The sequence below is a fragment of the Eretmochelys imbricata genome, chromosome 11 (assembly GCF_965152235.1).
Source record: "Eretmochelys imbricata isolate rEreImb1 chromosome 11, rEreImb1.hap1, whole genome shotgun sequence".
Classification (NCBI taxonomy): domain Eukaryota; kingdom Metazoa; phylum Chordata; order Testudines; family Cheloniidae; genus Eretmochelys; species Eretmochelys imbricata.
The window spans coordinates 14,969,999-14,996,263 of NC_135582.1; the positions used below are offsets into that span (position 1 = coordinate 14,969,999).

The 26,265-nt window shown below is 46.2% G+C and overlaps 1 protein-coding gene across 1 annotated transcript; it reads right to left on the minus strand.

Moving 5' to 3' along the window:
- Positions 1–1,961: 1,961 nt before the first annotated feature.
- On the minus strand, positions 1,962–20,120 carry LOC144272370 (5-hydroxytryptamine receptor 5B-like). The gene is made up of 3 exons (XM_077830370.1): positions 20,032–20,120; positions 13,519–14,461; positions 1,962–2,294 (listed from the first exon to the last, which is right to left on the minus strand). Exons 1-3 carry the CDS (start codon positions 20,118–20,120, stop codon positions 1,962–1,964), a joined length of 1,365 nt encoding a protein of 454 aa, XP_077686496.1.
- Between the last annotated feature and the right edge of the window lie 6,145 nt (positions 20,121–26,265).

Genomic DNA, 26,265 nt, shown 5'->3' on the forward strand with positions numbered 1-26,265 from the left:
GGCCCTTGTGTATAATTCTTCTGCTTCTCTTCCCATCTATTTTAGATCTAAATATCATCTAGAGTAGAAAGGCCACAAGAGACTTCTCTTCTTTTCTCTTCCAATACTCGAAGTTCACTCCTAAGTGCTTATGGCAGTAAAGAGATTTAAAAAGTACTACAGAGAACAAGGAAAAGCATTCTGCTGGAGGTTTCTTTATACCTGGATTCTGGTTAGTATCCTGAGGGGTCTCCCTGGACCTGCCTAGTACACTCTGAGTTTGGTGTTGCAAGCCAGAGCCACTATCCCAGAACTTCATGAAACACCAGTCTTCCAATTAGGAGTGTGTGCTTCTGTCAAGTTCAAGAGGGGCATATATAAGTCCCTCTGAAGTTCTGTACTGCACCCTAGTGCAGCACAGTGGTATCCTAGCTGCCCATGGGCTGCATGGGGGTGAGATGACCACAATATCCATATAACCACTCCGATTGAACTCACCCAGTGTGGAGCTGTGAGCTTGGTAATGATTCCTCTGACCTTCCCAAAGAGTGGTGGACAAAAGAGAGAACAGATCTCTAGTTCTGTATATTCTCTGAAAAGCAGGAGCACCCCATTCCAGTTTTAATTCTATGAAAGTTAAGCCTTCGATGAGAAGGGAGAGGTCATTTTGGCTTCCCCTCAGCACTATGAAACCTTTTCAGGTACACTGCAATGAGCTTTGTTTAAAGAAAAGTAAAACAAGTTATGGCTGATCACATATTCTGCATCATTTTTTTCATTGTCAGAACCTCCTCTACAGACATTTAATAACACTGCTGTGGTGAGATGGAAAGACTTAATTTGAATCCCTCCTAATAAAAAACAAACATGGAATCCAAGCCTTTAGAAAAATTGTGCTAGAATGCTGTGGCTTTGTGCAGCGTGACGGTAGAATCCATGCAATCAGCACCCTGATAGATATGCTCAGTAACTTGATGATGGCCAGAGATCAGACTGTGTGAGATGCTCTGCAGTGACACACAAGAATAGGTAAGTGGCACAGGTGTTTCTGCCAAACCTGTTTACAGGAGTGCTGTAAAAAAATAATACATGTAAACCCCAACTGTACAAAGGCATCAGGGAGACATCCCAAACCTGGAGCACATCATGGGTGCAGAAAACTGGGAGCGACAGAGCTTAAGAGAACTGCATGGATTAAAACCTCAGGACCAACTCCTCAACTGGTATAAATTGACTTTATTGGAACAGTGCAGATTTACACCAATTGGGGATCTGGCCCCAAAACTCCACTCCTGTAACCCAAGGGGACATAATTGACCTTCAGTTTCAGTTAACTCAGGGTTCACCTATAATAATAAATTTACAGGAGCGGCCCAATGCTTGCTAGCACGAGTGCTGTGCCCTTCGTTCTTGCTCTAGTAGGGCTGCTTAACTTAGTCCAATTTATTTTATTCAAATATTACCAAAAATGATATCAAAATGCATTTGTCCTTTTTCCCCCCAAAGACATTCCTAAAAGTAAACTAGCATCAGGACCGTGCACCAATCAATCAGAGCTGTTGCTTAACTGGCAGAGTTTCCATTGATGCCTGTGCCCATTAAGAAGATTCTAGTACATGACAGCAAGAGTTGGCCTAATAGGGGATTAGTCTGGTTAGACTGGACACGTGTGATGCTAGATGTTTTTAATTCACTTCTTCCAGAATTGAGCACAGATTGATTCAAATCCTAGAGAAGGGAAACATTCACCCCTTCAGTCTTCTATCATCGTCTTTCCTCAGTACAGCCCAGTGTACATGCATTTCAATAGGAGACTGTACAGGGTAAGTAGGTTTGTGTCCCAACACACAGGTGTTCAGTGTTCATCTTCACTGCTGCAAAATCCCTTTAGACAGCGGCTGCTCTTTACAATCAGACATTTCACAGGCACATACTCCCTCCACTAAGTCAGTGCATGACATGGTAATGGAACCATCCCTCTTTTATCTCTGTCTCACAAAAAGGGTTTTGAAGGCATTGTTGTAATTTTTGTTAAATGCTGTATAAATAAGAGGATTAAAGAAAGAATTGGAGTAGCCAAGCCAGAGAAAGATGCTTTTCCAGACGGGTGGAATGTTGCAGGAACAGAGGGGGCTTATTAATTCTGTGATAAAGAAAGGTATCCAGCAAAGCACAAAAACGCCAATTAAAATGCCAACCATCAAAGCTGCTTTTTTCTCTTTCTGTTCCCTCCATGTTTCTCCATCTGTCTGGAAAGTGACAGTCGCGTGGCGAGCTGTAAACACCATCTGTGGTTCATGGGAAGCTTCTTTCACCTCAAAACAAAAGCAAACATGGATTCTTTACCAAAACAGTTTGTTTGAGTCAAAGTATTATTATTATTTTTTAAATGACAGCATAACATCTGTGCGCTTACCGCAAACGGCCCAGGCGCCAGCCCTTGCATGCTAAAAGCAAATGCCATGAAGTGCTAAAACTACTGGGCGTCTAATTGTGTTGGAAAGGTAAGTGTTACAGAGGAGCACAGGTATACTGGTCTTTCCTCTCTTTTGATGCATAGTACGTTGGCACTCATTCGGTGGATAGGCTGGCACCTAGGATTTGTTTGGTTTGTTATAAGAAAAGAAGATTGAAATAGTTTAATAATAATTAAATAAAAAACAATGGCCCAGGAATTCTGGAAGCTGTTTTTTTCTGTTTCTTTTCATCAGTGTATTGATATGAGGGGGAGTGCTGTAACCATGGGTTACAAAGATACAGTAGACACATGTGGCTTGGATGTACTGTCACAAAACTGGACTCTCTCTGTGGAACAAAGAGAAAAGCCTGTCTTTGGAGTATCCGTGGAATGGATTTCATGCCATGAAGCTGCTGTGCATATCTGATGGGCCAATCAATGACTCTGAGGTAGTTGCACAAGTGTTATTGTAACCCACTGGTGAGGGGGACCTATGGCTTCTTCAACTAGGGCCACTCAAATCAGCCCAGCTGCTCAGAGGCAGAGTGGAAGAGAACACTGCCAATGATTATTGTGTCCCCCAGACCTGGGAGGGGGGCATCTTCTCTTGGTTATCCGTCAAGCAAGGGGAGGGACTTTCAGAGGCCATGAGCCCCTTAGACTGCACTCCTGCCTGACCACCCAAAGGTAGGGTGGGCACAGGTGGGAAAGGGGAGAAGACAACACTCCCCACTACAGCGAATGGAAAAGTTTTCCATCAAACTTTTTTTTTTTTGCTTTTGGGGGGTTGATTTTTACAGGAAAAGTGTCTGCTTTCTGTGGCAAATTTCAATATTTCATCGAAAACCCAAATGCCTAAAAACTGGAGGGGGGTTGATTTTCAACAGAAAACTGAAATATTTTTATTCAAACTGTCATTATGGTGCCTCATGCGAATTGTTGTTCCAGTGCCTTATGCTTCAATTCCCCTCTCTGGGCTCTCAGGCAGGACTATATCTCGCACTGTGTGCCATGTCCAGGGACTCCTATCATGCACCCTCTCCCCACACCAAGAGGGGAGGAAATGGTGCATCATGGGGCAAGTAGTCTGGCCAGAGAGCCCAGCCCATAGAGGAGAATGGGAGCACAATGCCCCCCAACTACAACTCCCATGAAGCACCACAATGTTGAATTAAAGCATTTCGGTTTTCAAAGTTGTCTTCACACAGGGGGAAAAGAACTATTTTCCAACCAGCTCTACTCCCAACCTCACAAAAGATATCAATTTTGCTTGGTGGGAGACACCAATTCAAGAACCCTTCAATCCATGCCCTCTACCCCTCAGCAGTTCCACAAAGCATGTAGAAACTTCAGCAGTTCTAGAGCAGTAAAAAGAGACAAAAGGAACACCAAGAGCTGTTTGGAAGGGCGAGGAATGGTTTCCCTTGCGGAGTGAATGCAGATTGGTTTGAGTGACAATGAGAATTAATGGGTGCCTTACTATCGTGCAGCATGGACCCAGTTTTTACCCATAGAAAATACACCTCTGTCACAATTAGAGCATCTGTATGTTTTCAGCTCTGCTAGACAATACAATTGAGGACAGCACAATAAAACACACACCATTTAGGGCCTGAGGCCCTAAAACTCCCACAGAAGTGAAAATTTAATAGGAGTTGTGAGGACTTGGCACCCTCATTCAGAAATTAGCTATGTGTTTTACATACGTATTCCTCCTGTGTGTGTAAACTTTATAATAGCTATTGACCCTCTGTTTAATATGAGAACAGTAGCAGCCAAGAGACTGAAATGTTGGCAAATGCTAAACTATCACTCATCAAGATGGATATCCCTATCTTCACCCAGAGACGTGAGATATGACTGCGGAATGTAAGTGCCAGGTGATTAGGGCTGCTGGGGAAGGAGTAGAGGAAAAATGTAAATACGATGGGACTCCTGTAGCAGGGGTCACATAATTTGTCTGCAAGAGGGCTAACTCTGTATAGCTTTAATCGTGGTCTCCAAAAAGGGCTCAGAACACATTGTGAGTGCAAATTAGTGACAAACATTGGACAATTACTACTTCTGCATGCTTGTAAGGAAGAGCTGGATGAAGGAATCTATTGCTGGTTTACTATACTTAAACTTTCCTTATGAGAAAAGAACAGGAGTACGTGTGGCACCTGAGAGACTAACAAATTTATCAGAGCATAAGCTTTCATGGGCTACAGCCCATTTCCCTCTGCTACAGCCCACGAAAGCTTATGCTCTAATAAATTTGTTAGTCTCTCAGGTGCCACACGTACTCCTGTTCTTTTTGCAGATACAGACTAACATGGCTGCTACTCTGAAACCTTTCCTTATGAGGTACAGCCAGAGGTCCGCTGTCTATCAGTTCACGGCATTTTCTTTCCCATACTACAGTTAAGGTTCCTGGAAGCTTTGTATGTGGAGTGTAGAAACTGTGTATAGGATGAGGCATGCAGAAATTCTGGCACGGATACTCCACTGCCTTGTGTGGTCATTTACATTGCTTCGAGCAGGGATTTGAACCTCATGCTCCCGCATGCCAGGGGTGTGCTCTAACAACTGGGCTACAGCGAGTTGCTCATGTTCTCTCTCTCTAGCCCAATGAAAAAGTTATTTATACACACTGCAACAGCAGAGATGGAGAGACCCCCCACCACAGAATACCCAGTACTCTGACAGTGAGGGCACTCACCTGGGCTATGGGAGATCTGGGTGCATGGCCCTGCTCCAGATCAGTCAGAATAGGGATTTGCAAACAGGTCTCCCACGTTTCAGGAGACTGGCCTAACTGCTGTTGGATATAATTAGGTGGGATGGACCCTGACACCCCCTGAGAAATGACCGACCTAGTTTAGGTGCCTAAATCCAGAAGAGGGGTCACAGCAATGAATCCTGAGTAGAGTTGGGGTCCTTACTACCTTTAAGGAGCAGCCCAAGGTCTGCCCCTCTCCTTGGCACTTCCCCCTGCTCAGTTTGTTGGTTTCTGTGAATCCCTTTCTTAGGCACCTAACTCAGGGCTATGGATTTTGCTGGACAGCAGCATGCATAAAAATAAGACACTGCAATGCCTATGTCACCTTTGTGGATCTTGCCTCAGGCAATCTTCAAGCTATCACCTGATCCCTGGCCTCAGGGCATCAGCTGGGAGACAGCTGATTAGTCACAGGTGGGGCTATGCCCAACTCCTCTTAAAGGGCCAGCCACTGCATGACAAGTGGCCTTTTACACCCACTTTGCACAAGTGTACTTCATTATACAAGACGTAGGGCAAATAAGAATCAGACCCTTGTGTGTATGCCAGAGGCAGAAGCCAGTTCAGTGTTACATGACTGGGGAGGAGGGTGGTATAACCTGCTGCAGTAATGCAGCTGAGATAAAGCATTGAGAGCATCAGAAATATTTGTCAGCACAAATAAAAGAGGCTTGAGTACTAAGTTAGAACCAAGTGTTCACACTGAATTCCCTGGCCGTTTTGGTTGGTGTCACAAGTCACATTAAGGCTAGCAGATCAGTGTCTCTTTCCAGGTTGCCTTGCTTGGTTTTAAGCAGAGTTATTTGTTCTCATCATTTTTGATGATCTGCTCGAACATCTGCCAAGGCAGATGCACAGACACAGGCTGGGGCACCTTTTAGAACAGTCTGCAGCAATGAATTTCATTCCACTTGTCGAGGTTTAAAATATTTGTCTATATGGGAATAAATGTACTCTTCACACTTTGCATGAATCATCTCTTTCTCTGGGAAGCACACGGCTGGTGAAACACATCCAAAATTGATTATTTCCCCCTTCCCCAGGATTCTTTGGTAGGAGAAAGATGTCACCCACTGTTTAAATTTTGCCTACAGCACAACATACTTCAGATGCTTTGCTGCTAATGCAGTATGCATGTGGAGTCTGATCCAGATCCCACTGAAATAAACAGAAATTCTCCTATTGATTTAGGCTGAATTCTAATATTTCTCTGGATTTAAATAATTTATACTTCCCATGGATACTGTTTGTGGTTCACCAATGAATTTTTTGGGCCCTAATGCTGCTTTGGGGTCTCTGAGCACTGTTCTTCCAATATGAATATTAAATAATAAAAGTACAAATTGCAGTCTATTGCTTCTGCAAACAATGGCATTGTGTCTTATTCAATGGCTGTGATGTGTCTGAAAGGTCCACATTTCTGAGGAATGTTCTGTACTGTTGCATGAACTCCAGCAGACTGGAGGTATTTAAATGTGATTTGCCCCAGTTTAGCGCAATAGCTTTGGAACAGATTCATCCTCAAATGAGCCTGAGGTGAGCAGAGAGAGGAACAGATTGCTCCATACTGTCATCAAATCACCAAAAGGTTCTTTAAGAATCAGAGATCTCTCACATACAATTTGGACTTACAGGCCTTCTGTGAATATTTAACAGTATCTCAAAAAGAAAATTAAGGCCCTGATTCAGCAAAGTGCTTGAACATGGAAGTTAAGCACGTGCTTTTCTTAACTGGGGCCTAACAGAGTTGTATGAAAAGTGGAAGATAACTTTCCAGAATGATTTCCATCATTCTAACTCTTATCACCCTACATACTTGATACCTTACAGCTGATTTCTAGCTGACCAGGGGTGTTTTCCTGGGCAGCTGCATTCTTACACTTGATACAACAAAATGTTGGCCCTGAGCCTTGGCTGTGTTGAGGCTCCTCTATGCTACCTCATGAACACAGAGGCTTTAAAGCCAAAGGTGATTATTGCAATGTAAGGAGATCCTGGATGGCACAGATGGCTGGAGGGAGAAGATCCGGACATGGAGCATTGCTTCTGCAAACCGATCAGGGAGATGTTATATCTCCCACAGTTTCTGCAATGCCTGCGTGGGGGTGCAGGCCAAGACAATGTTTTCGCTCCTTTCAGCCCTAACAATTGTTATATTTCTTCTTAAGGGTCTGATCCAGCTCCCATTGAAGTGATATCAATGGAAAGTGGATCAAACCCTACATCTTGTTTGCAACCCAACCTCCAATTCTGTAGTGGATTCTGTGCCATCCCAGGTCCCAGAGTAATTCAGAGCAGCTTCAGAGCTACTTTATACAAGAGGAATCCTCTGCCAGGTTTAAATTGCTGGGGACATTGGTACAAAGTAGAATTAGTGGAGCCCAAAATGATTGCAGTCAATGGAACTACTTGCAAAAGGATTACTCAAGCTCTTAGAAAGGGGAGAAGAGAGGGGCAGAGAACCCAGAGCAGCTCCAAGAGGGAAACCCACACCGCCCTGCCTGATTATGTCGTACAGGGAGGTTCAACCAGCTACAAAGTGGAATATGCAGCATAACTCAGTAGAGTTGAGAGCTCTGAATGTAAGAATAGAAGGCCTGATCCAAAGCCTATTGATGTCAATGGAAAGACACTCATTAACCTTTTGAGCTTTGGATCAGGCCTTCAGTGTACAAAGGTGTATGCTTTGTATGTACGTTATAAAAAATAGTATTAACAGAAGCTGGCCGAGATCCTGAAAGACAGTCACCCAACTCCCATTAAAATCAACAAAGTTAGACTCCTAAATGCCTTTGAAGATCTGGGCCCTTTTGTCTAGCTCTTCATGCTTAACCTGGGGCCTGATCCTGCAGCACTGTCTCATGCAAGTAACTAATCCTTATCGGCCAGATTCTGCCATTCTTGCTCACCCTGAGCAATACCTTATTCCACAAGGAGTCCCACTGATTTTAATGGCACTCTTAATAGTATCTGGCTCTGAAACTAAACTCATTTATTTCAACAGGCCTCTTACCAGAGATAAGGTATTGCTCACTGTGAAAAAGCATGTCACAGACTGTGGCTCTGTGTGACAAGAACCTTGAAACTAATCATGTAAGTAAAGGACTAGTCATATGAGTAATGGTTAGAGAATCAAGTCTTTGGTTGTTATAAAAGAAATTATATCTAAAAGGACCAGCCTAATTTCAGGGTCTGATTCTGCAGTCCTTGCACAGGCAAAACTCCCATTGGTTTCAGTGGGAAATAAGTGTCTGTGTGTTTTGAAAAAAAGAAAACCCTGAATTTGTGCATATTCTTCATTACGTAATAGAAGGATCTCAGACATTTCGTTTTCCTTCCTCTTAAAAAACCAGAAAACCATTTAATAGTGTTTTTTAAAACTCCTTGGTTCAGATTTTAGTCAAAATTCTGCTCACAATTACACTGGATTAACTACACTCAGGTCAGCTGAGTTATTCCGGATTTACACCCTTGTAACTAAGTGTAGGAATTGGCCTTGGTATGCCAAGTCTCAGCCTGGAGACAATTATTCTTACTCTATAAATAATTATATGCACACTGACAGTCTATAAAGCACCTTGGGGTCTGGGTCTGGTGGCTGAAAGGCACTATACAGAAGGAAGATATAATTATAATAATTCTTCCATCTGGAGCATCAGTTTCTTCAGGCAGTTTTGATGGCATTTAACTACTGTGGCTTCAAATCTGTTCCTCCTTCATCTCAGTTGCTAGAAAAATGCCAAATAGGCTACCACGGTTTCAGGTTTGCAACTGTGGCATGCAGTTCTAATGCAGTGTCACAATATGTAATCCTCCTAGTACAGCATGGCACCTTCTTCCCATGGGCATCACTATCACTACCCACCTTCAGTTTAAGAAGCACTACCAACCTTTGATGTCTATTGCTGATAGCATTTCTATTGTTAGTCATTAGACCTGCTGCATTACAGCACTGAATTCTAGAAGTGCTGGGGGACAGAGTCGACAGGGGTGTACAGAAGGAGTTAAGGAGCGAGGCTGGTGGAGAATAACAGTGATGCAGAATGTGACAGGGTGGGGTAAGAGGAGACCGGGAAGGGGAAGGGAAGAAGAAGAAAGTGAAATGAGGGATAGAAGTGAAGAGAGACAAATAGAGAAAAGACAGAAAACAGGAGAGTTAGTAGATACAAGAAAAGGGAGACAGAGTCAAGACAGGCTCCAACCACAAAAGTACCATCAATTGGACCTGGACATGGAAGGAGAAAGAAGGAATAGCTCACCTGACTTAAGGGGGGGGAAGAGAGATGCCCCTTACTCCAGAAATGCTGGTCCCTATTTTTTTTTTTTGACAGATTCTCTGCTATACCACGATTTTATGCAAACTTAAAAAAAAAAATCTAAGCATTTCAGCTCTTCCTGTGGAATGACAGTGATGTTTTGGGAATAAGGCTCAGCTCTACATCCCCTTTGTTTTTCCCTAAACCTTCCACAATCTGGTATTTTTCCAGTGGTATTTTGGACTTGATCCTGCTCCCATTGAAGCCAATGGCAAAACTCCCACTGACTTCAGTGTGACCAGGACAAAGCTTTTTACACGTGCATCTCGATCTCTTACATCAGGAATAAACTATGCAAAAAAAACCAAACAAACAAAGAAACCACACCATGATTTTTCTTCCTTCTCCACAGGTTAATTTCTGAGCAGTCTTCTTTGCCTACCAAGTCTCTAGAGCAATAAGTGCTCAGAGCATTGCCTCAGGCATTTAGCTCTTCCAGCAGGTGGTAAAGATTTTCCCTGGGGATTAGGATGGTGCTTTTTAAACCTGCAAATGAAGCTTAATTTTTTTCAGCCACAGTGTAAAGTCCTCACTATCTAATATACTATCACAATCATGGATTCAACCTATATTTAAAAACAAACAAACAAAAAAAACCCCAGGAATTAATTTTGTTTAAATTACTGAAAAAGATGAGAGTTGCAGAATCTTAGTAGTATTGTCTCAATTAAATTAGTTTTCCAAAATAATAGCCCATAAAGTTTTCTACTGCATGAGTGTCTGTGGGAGAGCAAATGCGTTGTACGTATTCAGTTTGGTTTTTGTTTTTGGGAAGGTTGTAGATAAATCCCAAGCAACGTATTTGTCATATTTGTAATTAGAGAAGTAAACTTGGCAGGAAATCTGGTGCAAAAGGGTGGAAGGGGAGGAATGCATTTCCAAAGGCTTGAGACACTCATCTTTTCTAACACATTTTCTGATTTAGTGCAGGCGATAGCTCTGGAATGACTGTTTCTTCTATAAGCCAATTTAAACCATATGCATCTCTTTATTTAAAGACATAAGGTCCCAGTCCTGTGAGGTGCCAAGTGCCTCTTACAAGCTGCTGATGCTGTCACTACTCACTAGGGTGAATGCAAACCTTCACACGTGTCCTTGTAACATGATATGTACAATTTACTCCAATCTGAAGTTGAAGTTAATGCAAGTATTTCTACGACAGGCCAGAAAACATTTCAAGGGTTTAAAATTTGTTTTTGTTTTGATGCCGAATGAAAACGAGACCTTTCAAAAATGTTCACCAGAGAAATATCAACCCACCCACCCCAGAATAGCCAGTAAAATGGCATTTTTCAATGGAAAAAAGTTTTGTTTAAGTTTTTCAGCTGGCTATACTGCTTGTATATGAGTGAGGTTTGGCAGAGCCAGACCCAGTGGAGGATATGGGGCTGAGTACCTCACCACACTTGTTTTGTAACATTCAGTCAGTCCACGTTTGGTTAGATCAACTTTAAAAAAAAATACAGTGTGAAAATACTTGGTCAGGAAGTGGGGAAAACAAACAATCAGGAATTATTCTGTAGTTTCAGAACAGAGTAGGGAGGAGGACAGGTATGTATCAGGAAACAGTGATCGTAGAAAGACAGGAAAGTAGACATGAATGTAGATGAATTAATTTAGAACTCAGTCCACTACCCTTTCTCTCTCCCATGGTGAGTAGTACCTCACTGCACAGGCAGCCCCACTGAAATTATTTTGGCTTATTGGTGAAGTATGATACTACTGTGAGTAAGGGGACAGAACTGGGCTCTTAGAGGCCCATGTTTTAATGGACCTCAAGGCTCCTAATCCTGCAAACTCTTCCCCAGGAGAATAGTTCTTACTTATATGAGTAGTATTGAAATCAATGAGACTATTCACCCAAGTAGGTGTTTTCAGGACCACGATCAACGTTTGAGATAACTTAAAGGAGAGAATATGAACTTTTTAAACAGCTGGCAGTAATTACATGATAAATAGATCACTTACTAGTATTGTGGAATAAGTATTATTGTCCCATTTTTCTCTTTTGTGTTCTGCTTGATTCCATAATTTTAAGTATATACTTTTTAAAATAAAATAAAATGGATGGAGTGAACAAATGATGTATGTAGAGGGTGAGAGACATACAACCGAGTGTGTACAGATTAAACACATACCCTAACCAGCACACACTATACAGCTCTCTTTCTTTCTTTATCCTAACAATTTTCCAAAAGAGAAACCCAGGCACACTGGATTCAAATTTAGGATTTTTTTAAATGGACTATGATATTGCAATTATTATCTAATCTACATCCATATCACTTTCCATTTATACATATAAATATACACACACATTTAAGAATATTGAAACAAAAGAATATGAGAAAATGGGAATAACTTTTATCCCATAATAGTGGTAAATGGTCCACTGATAGTCAATTATTAGCCACTGTTTAAAAGGTTACCATCTTCACTTCCCAGCTCTGCCCGCCTGGCCCCTTCTCCTCGCACCCCTCCCCGTGCCGCCCAGCTGTGCCCGCCTGGCCCCCTTCCTCCCGCCCCTCCCCGTGCCGCCCAGCTGTGCCCGCCTGGCCCCCTTCCTCCCGCCCCTCCCCGTGCAGCCCAGCTGTGCCCGCCTGGCCCCTTCCTCCCGCCCCTCCCCGTGCAGCCCAGCTGTGCCCGCCTGGCCCCCTGTCCTCGCACCCCTCCCCGTGCTGCCCAGCTGTGCCTGCCTGGCCCCCTGTCCTCCCACCCCTCCCCGTGCAGCCCAGCTGTGCCCGCCGGGCCCTCTTCCTCCCGCCCCTCCCCATGCAGCCCAGCTGTGCCCGCCGGACCCCCTTCCTCCAGCCCTTCCCCATGCCACCCACCTGGGCCCGCCTGTCCCCTTCCTCCCGCCCCTCCCCGTGCAGCCCAGCTGTGCCCGCCGGGCCCTCTTCCTCCCGCCCCTCCCCGTGCCACCCAGCTGTGCCTGCCCGGCCCCCTGTCCTCGCACCCCTCCCCGTGCTGCCCAGCTGTGCCTGCCTGGCCCCCTGTCCTCCCACCCCTCCCCGTGCAGCCCAGCTGTGCCCGCCGGGCCCTCTTCCTCCCGCCCCTCCCCGTGCCGCCCACCTGGGCCCGCCTGGCCCCTTCCTCCCGCCCCTCCCCGTGCAGCCCAGCTGTGCCCGCCTGGCCCCCTGTCCTCGCACCCCTCCCCGTGCCGCCCAGCTGTGCCCGCCTGGCCCCTTCCTCCTGCCCCTCCCCGTGCAGCCCAGCTGTGCCCGCCTGGCCCCCTGTCCTCCCACCCCTCCCCGTGCAGCCCAGCTGTGCCTGCCGGGCCCTCTTCCTCCCGCCCCTCCCCGTGCCGCCCACCTGGGCCCACCTGGCCCCTTCCTCCCGCCCCTCCCCGTGCAGCCCAGCTGTGCCCGCCGGGCCCACTTCCTCCCGCCCCTCCCCATACAGCCCAGCTGTGCCCACCTGGCCCCCGTCCTCCCGCCCTTCCCCGTGCCGCCCACCTGGGCCCGCCAGGCCCCCTGTCCTCCCACCCCTCCCCGTGCAGCCCAGCTGTGCCCGCCGGGCCCCCTGTCCTCCCGCCTATCCCGTGCAGCCCAGCTGTGCCCGCCGGGCCCCCTGTCCTCCCACCCCTCCCCGTGCAGCCCAGCTGTGCCCGCCGGGCCCCCTGTCCTCCCGCCTATCCCGTGCAGCCCAGCTGTGCCCGCCAGACCCCCTTCCTCCTGCCCCTCCCCGTGCAGCCCAACTGTGCCCGCCTGGCCCCTTCCTCCCGCCCCTCCCCATACAGCCCAGCTATGCCCGCCTGGCCCCTTCCTCCCGCCCCTCCCCGTGCCGCCCAGCTGTGCCCGCCTGGCCCCTTCCTCCCGCCCCTCCCCGTGCCGCCCAGCTGTGCCCGCCTGGCCCCTTCCTCCCGCCCCTCCCCGTGCCGCCCAGCTGTGCCCGCCTGGCCCCTTCCTCCCGCCCCTCCCGTTGCAGCCCAGCTGTGCCCGCCAGGCCCCCTGTCCTCCCGCCCCTCCCCGTGCCGCCCAGCGGCGCCCGCCGCGGCTCTTTACCGGGCCCCTCTCCGACTGCGGCAGGACCGCGTTCCCCCGGCGCCCGCCGATCCGGAACCGGGCCGCCTTGTAGATCTTCCAGTAGACGAAGAGCACGACGCCGAGCGGCAGGTAGAAGGCGCCGCAGGTGGAGAAGACGGCGTAGGAGGGCTCCTGGCTGACCTGGCAGCGCTGCAGCGCGGGGCTGTAGGTCTCGCCCCAGCCGGCGAGGGGCGCCAGGGCGATGAGGGCGGAGAGCGCCCAGGCGAGGCCGATCATGGCGCTGGAGGCGCGGCGGCGGGCGCGCAGGGTGTACTGCAGGTGGCGGGTGATGGACCAGTAGCGGTCCAGGGCGATGGCGGTCACGTTCCAGATGCTGGCCGTGCAGCACAGCACGTCGAAGGAGACCCACGCGTGGCACAGCGCCCGGCCCAGCCGCCAGCGCCGCCCGGCCGACAGCTCCCTCACCAGGCTCAGCGGCATGGCCAGCGCCGCCACCAGCACGTCGGCCAGGGCGGTGGAGGCCACCAGGTTGTGGGGCACCCGGTGGAAGGTCTTGACCCGCAGGATGGTCACCAGCACCAGCAGGTTCCAGAGGAAGGTGGCGACGGTCAGGAGGACCAGCAGGGTGAGGACCAGGATGCTGAAGATGGAGAAGGGCTCCCGGCTCCTCCAGGCGCCGCCCCCCAGCTCCGAGGTGGAGTTGCCCCCCGCCGGGGCGGAGGACGCGTTGAGGTCCATGGCTGGCTGGCTGGCCCGGGAGTCTGGAGGCTCCGGTGGCCAAGGAGCAGCTCGGGGCGGGGCGGGTTGCGCGCTCGGTTGGCGCGCCCAGGGGACCGCCTGCGCGGGGTGCGAACCGCCGGCGAGACGCGCTCCCGGGGTCTTCTCCGCGGCCTGCCCCTCGCTCCCCCCGCCAAATGCCCCGCGGCCGAGTCCCGCCCGGGCGCCGGGAAGCGAAGTGAGTCTAGGCAAGAGCCTCGCTACGGCTGCCTCCCTTCAGCCGCTGCTCCCTGCCGTTGCCATGTGCTCCCGTCTGCCTCCCTGGCTGGGGCGGGGGGGACGCTGTGCCGGCTCCCCGCTCGCCCCCCTTTCCGTGGCACGGGCTCCCGCTGCAGGAAAGGGCGAAGGGAAAGAGAGGCTCGCTCGGGTCCGCCTGCTGGGGGGCTTCGGGCGCTGGGCGGAGCAGGCAGCGCGTCTGCGGCTTGCAGCCGGCCGCCGGCGGGACTGGAGAAAAGCCTTTGCCACCCCTTGTCCTGCCGTGCGCCCTGTCCCCGCAGGCAGGTGACCGCCAGACACAACGAGCGCCAAACCCAGGGCTCTCAGCAATGATCCCCCCGCCCCGTAACAGCCAGAGCACCCTACCAGCCCACCCCTCTCCTCTAACAGCCAGAGCACCCTACCACAACCAGCCCACCCCTCTCCTGTAACAGCCAGAGCACCCTACCAGCCCACCCCTCTCCTCTAACAGCCAGAGCATCCTGCCACTCCTCTTCTGTAACAGCCAGAGCACCCCCCCAACAACCAATCAACCCATTCCTCTAACAGCCAGAGCACCCCCACCCCTCTAACAGCCAGAGCCCCCTACCACAACCAACCAACCCACCTCTCTCCTACAACAGCTAGAGCACCCTACCCTCAGACCCCCTCCTCTGTAACAGCCAGGGCACCCCCCCTCCTCCAACTCTCCCACTGTCCCCTCCTCTGTTACAGCCACACACCCCTCCCTCAACCAACTCACTGCCCCATAACAGCCAGAGCACCCTGTACCCCAACCAATTCATCCCCTCTGTAACAGCCAGAGCAGCCAACCACCCCACCCCTGTGTAACAGCCAGAACACCCTGCTCCCCACCAACCCACCCCACTCCTCCATAACAGCCAGAGCACTGTATCCCCACAACTCCTGTTACAACCACAGCACCTTCCCCACAACCAGCCTACCCACCGCCTCCTCTGTTACAACCAGAACACTTCACCCCTCCCCGCAACCATCACACCCACACACCCCCTGTATTAACCAAAGAATCCTACCCCACTCACCCTCCCATCTCTGTAACAACCAGAGAACCCCACCCCCATCTAAATAGTTATAACACCCTACCCCACCAGGGTGCAACCAGATATGTCCTAAGGAGGGGGCTCAGAGAAAGGATCCCTCTCCAATAGGGCACATGTCCTGAGGCAGAGAAGACTGAAGGGCTCAGGGTGACCCTCAGGAATAGCTCGCAGGTTTGCAGGGCTGTAGCCAGCAAAGGAAGCGTCTGCCCTTGCCCCCGCCAACCCCCTAGTGCCAGGGCAGGGCCCAGCCTAGAGAGCACAGAGGGAGGTGCTGTACATTCCTGTGGACCCCTGCAGCCCCACTCCCCGTGGAGAACTCCTGCATCTGGACTGCAGCCCCCCTCCCCGCTGATCCCCTGCCTGGGGCTGGGGGGGGGAGAAGAGGAGTGCTAGGGCCTCCCCTCCCAGCCCACAGCACCAGGACTTGGCAGAGGGGCTCCCCCGCTGGGCAAGGGTAAAGGTAGCACAGTACATTACCTCCTCTGTGGGGAATGCACTACTCCCTCCTCTTTACCAGCGCTCCTACCCCATCCCTCCTAGCAAATAACCACCCCACTGCCTCCTCTGTCATAACCAGAGCACCCTGATCCTTCCCTCCTCCCTGCCCTCTCCTCCTATATCACAGCCAGGGCATTCACTCCTCCTCTACAGATTAATAGATCTTAAGGCCAGAAGGGACCATTATGATCATCTAGTTTGACCTTTATTTGCAAGCCACAGAACCTTACCCACTGATTTTTGCAGCAAGCCCTGTTTGAGCTATTGCACATGTTTTAGACAGAAATCAAGACTGTCAAGTGACAGAGAATCCACCCCATCCCTAGGTAAGTTGTTCCAATGGTTAATTACTCTCACTGTTAAAAATTTGCACCTTATTTCTAGATTGAATTTCTCTAGTTCCAGCTTCCAAACATGACCTCTTGTTAAGTCGTCTTCTGTAGATTAAATAGCCATCCACTATCAACACATGATTTTGCAAAAAATGGAAGAGTAGGCTTATGCCTTGAGTAGTGCAGTGGTACTTGGACTTGACTGGGGGAGAAGCCAGGGAAATAATAGCTTTTAACCATAGAGAGCAATTAAATGAATTTGAAGAAATGTGGACCCATTTTGAGATATTTTTGGATTAAAAAAGTTGAGATGGCTGAAAAGATGCTAGACCTCCATTTCTCTTAACCCCTCCTCTTTTTTTCCTCCTCTCCCTACCCAGATATGTCTTCTGTTACTGTTACCCCCATCCTAACATTGTCTATGTAATAGTACCGTGTGGTCTTGCAGTTTTGATAGGTTGTAAAATTGCATAATTCTGTTGGCACTCCTGTGCAGCACGTGTATTTGGAACCAAATGAGCTGTAAGTCATTTTCCTTTTTGTGCTTTTCATTGTCTGTTTCTGTATGAAAATGAATCACAGAAAAAGAAATCTCTTCCCCCTGGAGGTACGTGTAGATTGTGATCAAATCAGCTCTTAGCTTTCGTTTGGATAACCTAAATAGACTGAACTTCTTTAGTCTTTCAGTGTAATGCATTTTCCAGACCTTGAACCATTCTTGTAACTCTTTTCTGAACCCTTTCTAGTATTTCAACATTCTTTTTGAAATGTGGACACCAAACTGCACACAGTATTCCAGTAATTATCTCATTAAGGCGGTATACGGAGGTAACAACACCTGCCTATTCCTACCTGATATTCTCCTGCTTATGTAACCAAGGGTCACATTAGCCCTCAACTATAGAATTGATTGTCTGCCATTATCCCCAAGTCCTTTTCATTGTCACTGCATTTCGGGATACTGTCTCCCATCTTGTAAGTGTGACCCAATTCTTTGTTCCTAAACCTATGACCTTGCATATGGCTGAATTAAAAAGCATGTTTTCAAATGAGCCTACTTTAGCAAGTGATCCAGGTCAGTGTCTAACTGACCTGTCAGCATCATTATTTACCACTTCTGCAATTTTTGTGTCATCTGCAAATTTTACCATCAATGATTTTTCTCCAGATCATTGACAAAGCTATTGAATAACATTGGGCCAAGAGCAGCTCCCTGTGAGACCCTCTAGAAACATCTCCATAGAATGATGATTCTCCATTTACAATTACTTTTTTCAGTCTATCAGGTAAACAGTCTTTCATCCATTTAGCATGGGCCACAATGATTTTGTATACTGCTAATTTTGTTATCATAATGTGATGTGTGTGACTAAATCAAAAGTGTCACAGTTCATAAGAACTTAAGAATGGTCCTACTGGATCAGCCCAAGGGTCCATCTAGCCCAGCATCCTGTCTTCCGACAGTGGCTAGTGCCAGGGCAACTGTACCTGTATTCCCCCCCGCCCTCTTTATCCATTGAGGACACCCACTCTAGGATCCTGGTTGCTCAGCCGTCTTCTCTCTTAGGTAGAAACCCACATCTCTTTCCCTCCTGACCGGCTTCTCCAGGCTGCACAAGTTCCCTGCCAACACTATGATATTCCCAGCAAGCCAGACTGCCTAACCAGGCCAGCATCTGTGCTTTGCTTTCTCTTCGAAGGCCATGGGCAGCACGATGGCATGAAGTTTTTAGTTATGCCACAACTTTTTTTATAAGCAAGTGCATTTATTCTTAATGTGAAAGTATTATAGCGAAAATCTATTTAAAAAAAATAAAAGAACCTACACGCGTGCTAAAAAGCTTATCAGAAGTCACCCAAACTGCAACCCTGGGCTTTGGTAGATGTCAGTCCTTCAAAATCCTCAACTGAGTTTTCCCCATGATTACAAGTTCATGACTGTCTGAGATTTAGAACCAGAACCACCATAAATTGTTCAATTTTACCTTTATACAGCTTGGGCCTTTGATCTTGGAGTGATCAGCAGACAAAGGCCCACTTCTCAGAGCGTAGCTTCAAAAGGCTGGGTTGTTGCATAATCAGAGGTGGATTTGCATTAACCTCTCCCTAGATATTTTCCGTGAAATCCATTTCACACATATTGTCCCAGTAGTCCATTATTTTCTGGCACATTGTTCAATGTAGTCCTTTGGTTATCCAGGCCTTATGTCACATCTCCTCCCTAGAGACATTACATACAATACCAGCCCACAGTAATACATAAATGTTGCATTTAGTATAATGGACCCCAAAGATACTAAAACTCCATTCATTAAAGCTTTTCAAGGATATTACAGGAAATTTTCATATCGGTCACATTGCTCCCCCTTTCATAAAAGAACAGAGCAGGGGTATATGACAAATACCTCAAGGATGTCCTGGCACCCCACTCCTAGACAAAACATCTGCTGTTACTACTTATTAATTCAAATCTCATACATTCGTTCAGCTGGTAAACAAGTCCAGCGATCATACCAAAATACAGTTTCATGAGAACATTTCAGGTCAGTCCCCATGTTCACACCCTCTTAGGGAGAGTGAGGTGTGTTCATAGAATCACAGAATATCAGGGTTGGAAGGGACCTCAGGAGGTCATCTTCTCAAACCCCCTGCTCAAAGCAGGACCAATCCCCAACTAAATCATCCCAGTCAGGGCTTTGTCAAGCCTGACCTTAAAAACTTCTAAGGAAGGAGATTCTACCACCTCCCTAGGTAACACATTCCAGTGTTTCACCACCCTCCTAGTGAAAAAGTTTTTCCTAATATCCAACCTAAACCTCTCCCACTGCAACTTGAGACCATTACTCCTTGTTCTGTCATCAGCTACCACTGAGAACAGTCTAGATCCATCCTCTTTGGAACCCCCTTTCAGGTAGTTGAAAGCAGCTATCAAATCCCCCCGCGTTCTTCTGTTCCGCAGACTAAACAATCCCAGTTCCCTCAGCCTCTCCTCATAAGTCATGTGTTCCAGTCCCTTAATCATTTTTGTTGCCCTCCACTGGACGTTTTCCAATTTTTCCACATCTTTCTTGTAGTGTGGGGCCCCAAACTGGACACAGTACTCCAGATGAGGCCTCACCAATGTCGAATAGAGGGGAACGATCACGTTCCCTTCCCCTATCTCCCTCAGGTTTTATGTCTCAACTGACCACCCTGAAATCATAGTTTTTCCAAGGATATTGCAGGAAATGGCTATAAAACTTACAAAACTTTTAAGTGTATTAAGGCTGATAAAGGTAACTAACTAGGTTGCCAAACTTGTGATCTTGCCAAGAAACAATATCAAGTTTGTTTGAGGAGATCTATTTTCCATTATACCATATTGATTAGCTATTGCACTTCCTCCTTGGTGATAGACAGCATAACTCTACCCATCTCTACTCCTAAATAACCAACCCCCTCCTCCTTCATAACAAGAGTCCCCAACCACATCAGCTCCTCACTACCGCTTTCACAGTGATTATTAGACCCGCCAAAGCCAATGGGCATAATTAGTGCTAAAATTTGGAGTGGATTAGAAGTGGGAAAGTTGACCCAGGCTCTTCCCCCTTGTCAGATAGGGGGAAACAAACAGAGAAAAGACAGCAGAGAAAATCTGAAATGCGTACCTTCCACTTTTCTCCCTAATTTCAACACTAACTCTTGAAACATCTGAAAGGATGGTTGGAAGAATACTGATGCCCAGAACAGTTACCATCTTCACCAGTAAAAACAATGAGGAATCCTTATGGCACCTATCTAATTTATTTGGGCATAATCTTTCATGGGCTATAACCCACTTCATCAGATGCATGGAGTGGAACATGCAGTAGACAGGTATAAATACACAGCACATGAAAAGATGGGAATTGCCTTACAGGGGTCAGTGCTAATGAGGCCAATTCAATTAGAGTGGATGTGGTCCATTTCCAACAGTAGACAAGAAGGGGTAAATATCAACAGAGGGGAAATTACTTTTTGTAGTGCTAACGAGGCCAATTCAATCATGGTGGATGTGGCCCATTCACAGCAGTGAGTATCAACAGAGGGAAAATTATTTTTTGTAGTGATAATGTTGATACTCTCACCTTCTTGTCAACTGTTGTGAATGGGCCACATCCACCATGATTGAATTGGCCTCGTTAGCACTACAAAAAGTAATTTCCCCTCCGTTGATATTCATTATTACATTACTCAAACTCATTCAAAAGCAATATCCCTCCCATTTTTTTTTAAACAAAGCATAAATTTAACATTTGTGGGATATGTCAGTCCTTCCAGCTTGTGTCACAGTATTGGTTACACTTAGATAGGGGACAGCTCATGTGAAATGAGAGCATGTGTTTGTGAACCACGTTTGGTATAAGAATCACCCACAATGAATTCTAACTGGAAGTTTATCCAAAGAGTTTATTTAAGTTAATGTATCAGTCAGAGAACATTGCCCTTGTTCCTTGGCTGCAGGGAGTGAGCTCTTCATGTAACTTGGATATGAGGCGATTACGTACTCTGCAATTCGGGGCTGTCTGTGTACTGAGCCACTTCCCCTGCATGCATCATAGAAGCTTGAAGGCTGTTCTAAATTATGATGGCTGCTAATGGGTCCATTATAAGAGATGGAGACCGCCAGTATGCTGGGAAGCCTTCTCCAATAGCTTGCACTGCCCCACCTCCTTAACTCCCACTCAGAATGAAGTCTAATATTTTCATTTATTTATCATTTGTATTTCGGTAGTATCTAAAGGCCTCAGTCAGTGTTGGGTCCCATTGTGCTAGGGCATTGTGCAAACACATAGGAAGAAGCAATCCCTGCTCTGAATCCTAATTTAAAAAAAGCTACAGCAGCTGAATGTGACAGACAAAAGGAGGGAAGTGATATTTTGTTTCTTAAATTAAGTTTATTACAGAACTTAAATCTCCTTGGTTTGTTTCTTAAAGCTCCTGAACCGGGAACGGCGTTTGCACTTCAGTTCATCTAAATCAGTATCCTCTTTACTACAGTGGCCAGCATGAAAATCTTGACAGAAAGGTGTAAAACCATCAGTGTGAGCAATTACGTAACACCATGCCTGTGGGTGAAGTTTCTTTCCAAGCCAGAACATTGAATAATTGACTGAGGTCTTGAAGCAAGAGGGTTAATAGCTCTTATAAATGTTTAACCTAGCTAGTGTAAGCATGTGATATTTTTGTTAGTCATATAAATAACAATTTTTAAAAATCATGCTAAGCTCTTTGACTCATTAATAGTAATGGTGAGTTCTAGAGGTTAATTACTTGAATCAGATTATAATATATTGCCTCCTAATCACACTGCACTTCCTCTTGTACTTGTATTCTATGGGAGGGTATATAGGAACAGCCAATTTACCTTCTCTGTACCATTTGTTATTTTATATTCCTTTACCTTGTTACCTCTTATTCATCCCCCAACTAAACTAAATAGTTCTAGTCTTTTTAATCTTTCCCACAGTGAAATCTTTCTATGCCTCTAATCATTTTCAATACCCTTCTCTGGATCTTTTGTATTTCTTCTATTTCCTTTTGAGATGGAGTAACCAAAAGTGAAGACAGTGGGTCAGACCTTCAGCCAGCATAAATCAGGATTGATTACTGACTTCAATATTTCCTGCCAGAAAACTTCATTAACCCGGAGTTAATGTTAAAAGAATCTGTCACTTTGGCCAAAATATATATATATATATATATATCTAGCAACAAAACCTTCCTGTCATCTGCTCTGTCTTTGTTCTTGAGGCAGAGTATAGTGCAGCTGAGGCCATATTTTATGATTAGCTGATCCTGTTGCGGCTGAATTTATGTACCCCTTGTCTGCAAAAGCCTTCTCTACAATTTCAGATCTACCCCTTACTTAGACAGCACAAATTCAGACTTTACTTTTGTATATCGGAGACTCTGACCAACATCTCACCAATTTATCACATCTGTGGCTACTACTGTCCTTTTAGTCAAGAAGATAGAGTGGCCCTAGTGGTTAGGGCATTTGACTGGGAGTCAGGAGATCCAGGTTCTGTTTTTGGTAGTGCCACTCACTTGCATAAGAACAGCCATACTAGGTCAGACCAAAGGTCCATCTAGCCCAGTATCATGTCTTCCAACAGTGGCCAGTGCCAGATGCTTTAAAGAGAATGAATAGGACAGTCATCAAGTAATCCATCCCCTGTTATCCAGTTTCAGCATCTGGCAGTCAGAGGCTTAGGGACACCCAGAGGATGGGGTTGCATTCCTGACCATCTTGGCTAATAGTCATGATGGACCTATCCTCTATGAGCTTATCTAAATCAGGTACAATGTGTGTCAAATCCACGCCCATAGGGTTGCCAAGCAGCATCCTTACCCTTTGTGTCAGTACATGCTCTGTGATTTTGGGTAACTCACTTCAGTTAACCACACCTTAGTTTCCCCAGCTGCAAAATTAGGATAATGAATATGCCTTCCTTAGTGAAGTGCTTTGAGAATCATAATTCTATCCATAGGAATCATAATCCGCAATAAGCCTGTGTAATTTATTTGTATGTGTGTTTCAAGAGAGTGTTGGAGAATACATGACCGTGAGGGATAAGGTTCACATAACAGGAAGTGGGGGAAGAGAGATTTTCTTTGCTTTAGAGTGTCATAAAATTGTTGTTGCCCTGGGGGGGTGGGGAGGTCACAACCCACCAGTTGAGAAACACTGGTTTAGTGTCTAGAACTGAACTTAGGAGACTTAGGTTCATTCTTTAGCTTTGCCACAGACTTTCTGCATGACCTTGGACAAATCACTTAGGCCTAGATCCTCCAGTGGGAATTAAGCAACTAAATACCTTAGAACAGTGGTGGGCAACCTGCGACCCGCGGGTTGCATGTGGCCCATCGGGGTAATCTGCTGGCGGGCTGTGAGACAGTTTGTTTACATTGACGGTCCGCAGGCACGGCTGCCCACAGCTCCCAGTGGCTGTGGTTTGCCATTTCCAGCCAATGGGAGCTGCGGGAAGCGGCGGCCAATGTAAACAAACTGTCAATGTAAACAAACTGATGGGCTTCAGGTTGCCATCCACGGCTTTAGAGATCAGGGCCTTAATCTGACCTATGCCTCAGTTTTCCATCTTTAAAATGGGGACAATACTTCCTTATCTCAGAGTTGTGAGGATGAAATCCATTAATAATGGTGAGGTCTTCATATACTACAGTGACCAGAGCTGTACAAATACCTAGATAGAAAAGAATAGATATGAATGAAAAGGACTATATAAGAACTAATATTATTGTGTGAATGTGTGTGTGCCTCAGTTAAACACTGGTGAGCTTATTGTTGTTTTCACCCTGAGAGGCATTGCTTTCCATGTTGATTCAAAAATTAATAATCCTTATCTTTTATTTCATGAAACAAAAACTTTTTCTGTTACTGTCATGTAACTTGTTTTCCCTCCTTTCTACGTCTACAATCTGAATCTTATAATTAAACAAAAGGTATTTAAAAATTCATCCTGTATCTCTTAAGCAGGCATGACAATTAAAACCCATACTTCAATGCTATAGGAGAACTACTTTGTATCTTCATGTTGCTCAAACGTACTCTTGTCCCATCTACTCTGTAATTCTTGCAGTGTTGTGTGATCCAGTTACTCTATGAAATGAACACAATTACAACATGGTAACAGTTATGGCAATATGTTTGTTTTCTTACCACAAAGGTCAGAGGTCCAGTGCTGACAAGGCTGCACTATGTTTTAATGGTGTTCAAGAACTCTGCTGTAACCTGTAAGAATCCAAGGCTGTTGCATAGTTCAGGGACATGATTAAAGTATAATTTGGTGTAAGATACACTGCAAGGCACAACTGTGCTTTATCTGCCTTAGGGCAGGGTAACAATGTTGTAACTAGCTTACCCAACACTGTCTGAATTACAATGTAGATGAGCTGTTAGTCCGCAGGCCCCCATCCTTACCTTCTTTACTTCTGCTGTTTTTTTCCAATAGCTGTTAGATTTCCTGTGGGATTATGGAAAGACTCCATCCTTCCAAACAGGCCGAGGCAACCGCTTTTGAGAGCGGCAGCACACGCCCCAAACTGAACTATCCCCTACTGTAGGCCTACTAACCCAGTGACCCATATTTTTTGGCTGACATAGCACTCTTTACACTGTGAGAGGGAAAATCCACACTCCTGAATGATACAGTTATACCCATATTTGTAGCATAGACTAGAGCTAAGAAATTACTTTTTTAAACTCATAAGCTTTTTTTTTACTTGTCACAACTTAACCTATGGCAGTGGTTCTCAAACTTTTGTAATGGTGACTCCTTTCACATAGCAAGCACCTGAGTGCGACCCTCCCTTATAAATTAAAAACACTTTAAATATATTTAACACCATTATAAATGTTAGAGGCAAAGCGGAGTTTGGGGTGGAGGCTGACAGCTCGTGACTCCCCATGTAATAACCTCGCGACCCCGACCCCCAGTTTGAGAACTCCTGACGTATGGGGTGCTTTGGATACCCGATGTGTCAAAATATACCATTAAGGCTTTTCCAAACTTTTGTGATTGCAATAAATCTTTACAGAATGGCAGAAAGAAATGTACTGTAGTCATCTTTTGATATTACACCCCATATTCTTCATAGAAATATAATTATGATATGAATATGGCCTAACTAAGATATATTCAAGATGGGTCTTGTAAGGTATCATTGGAAAGGTTATGATTTACCGAATGTGATTATCCAATTTGTATGCATGTATTATTTTTGTATCCAAAGTTAGGAATATTGACTATGTAACAAATACAGCTGGGTGTGTATTTGGGAGACACCCACCAGACAACAGGCCATCCGCTTTGATGGGCCATTAGGAGGAAACAATAAGACTTAGGATACCAATCTGTCCTTCCTGAGAAGGGTTCTGGGACGTGGCTATGACACTACGTCACCTGGTGTCACCTGGTACTAAATACTATCTTGGACTTCTAGTAATTTTCCCACTAAAAGGAGGGGGAGGTTAAGACTGGGAAACAAACAATTACTGCCTTATGTAATTCTTATTTAAGGTTGGGGAGTAAGGCAAAGAGGACTCTTCTCCATTGCCTTCCTGCCCAAGAAGAAAGATTGCTGAAAGTACCTGAAGAGAAAAAGGAACCGAGCAGTGGGAAAGGCCAGGGCTGAGTCCAGACTGAGATAGAGGAGTCTAGTCTGTAAAGAGAAATAACAGGAACTCTGAGCTACTGAAACTACATCCTGCTAATTCAACATTTAGGGTGAGAAATTACATTTTGTAACCTGAGGTTTCAGAGTAGCAGTCTTGTTAGTCTGTATTCGGAAAAAGAAAAGGAGTACTAGTGGCACTTTAGAGACTAACCAATTTATTTGAGCATAAGCTTTCGTGAGCTACAGCTCACTTCATCGGATGCTTATGCTCAAATAAATTGGTTAGTCTCTAAGGTACCACTAGTACTCCTTTTCATTTTGTAACCTGTTTCTTTGGTGAATCAAGCTTAGTTTGCATGTTTTGTTTTATTTGCTTAGTAATCTGCTTTGTTCTGTTTGCTGTCCCTTATAATGACTTAAAATCTTTCTTTTGTAGTTAATAAACTTATTTCTTGTTTCCTACATAACCCAGTTTGTGCAATCCATATCGGGGGGTGAGGGGGAAGGGGAAAGAAGCTGTGCATATCTCTCTTCACACTGAGGGAGAGGGCGAATTTTTATGAGCTTGCACTGTGCAGATCTTTCTATTCAGTGCAAGACAATATTATCTTGGGTGTACTTTCCAGAGGGAAGCTGCACTTGAGTGCTGGGCAATTTCCCATACAGAGCCGTTTGCAGACTCTGTGTGATTCTATAGCTGGAGCTCCCTGCCTCTGTGTGTG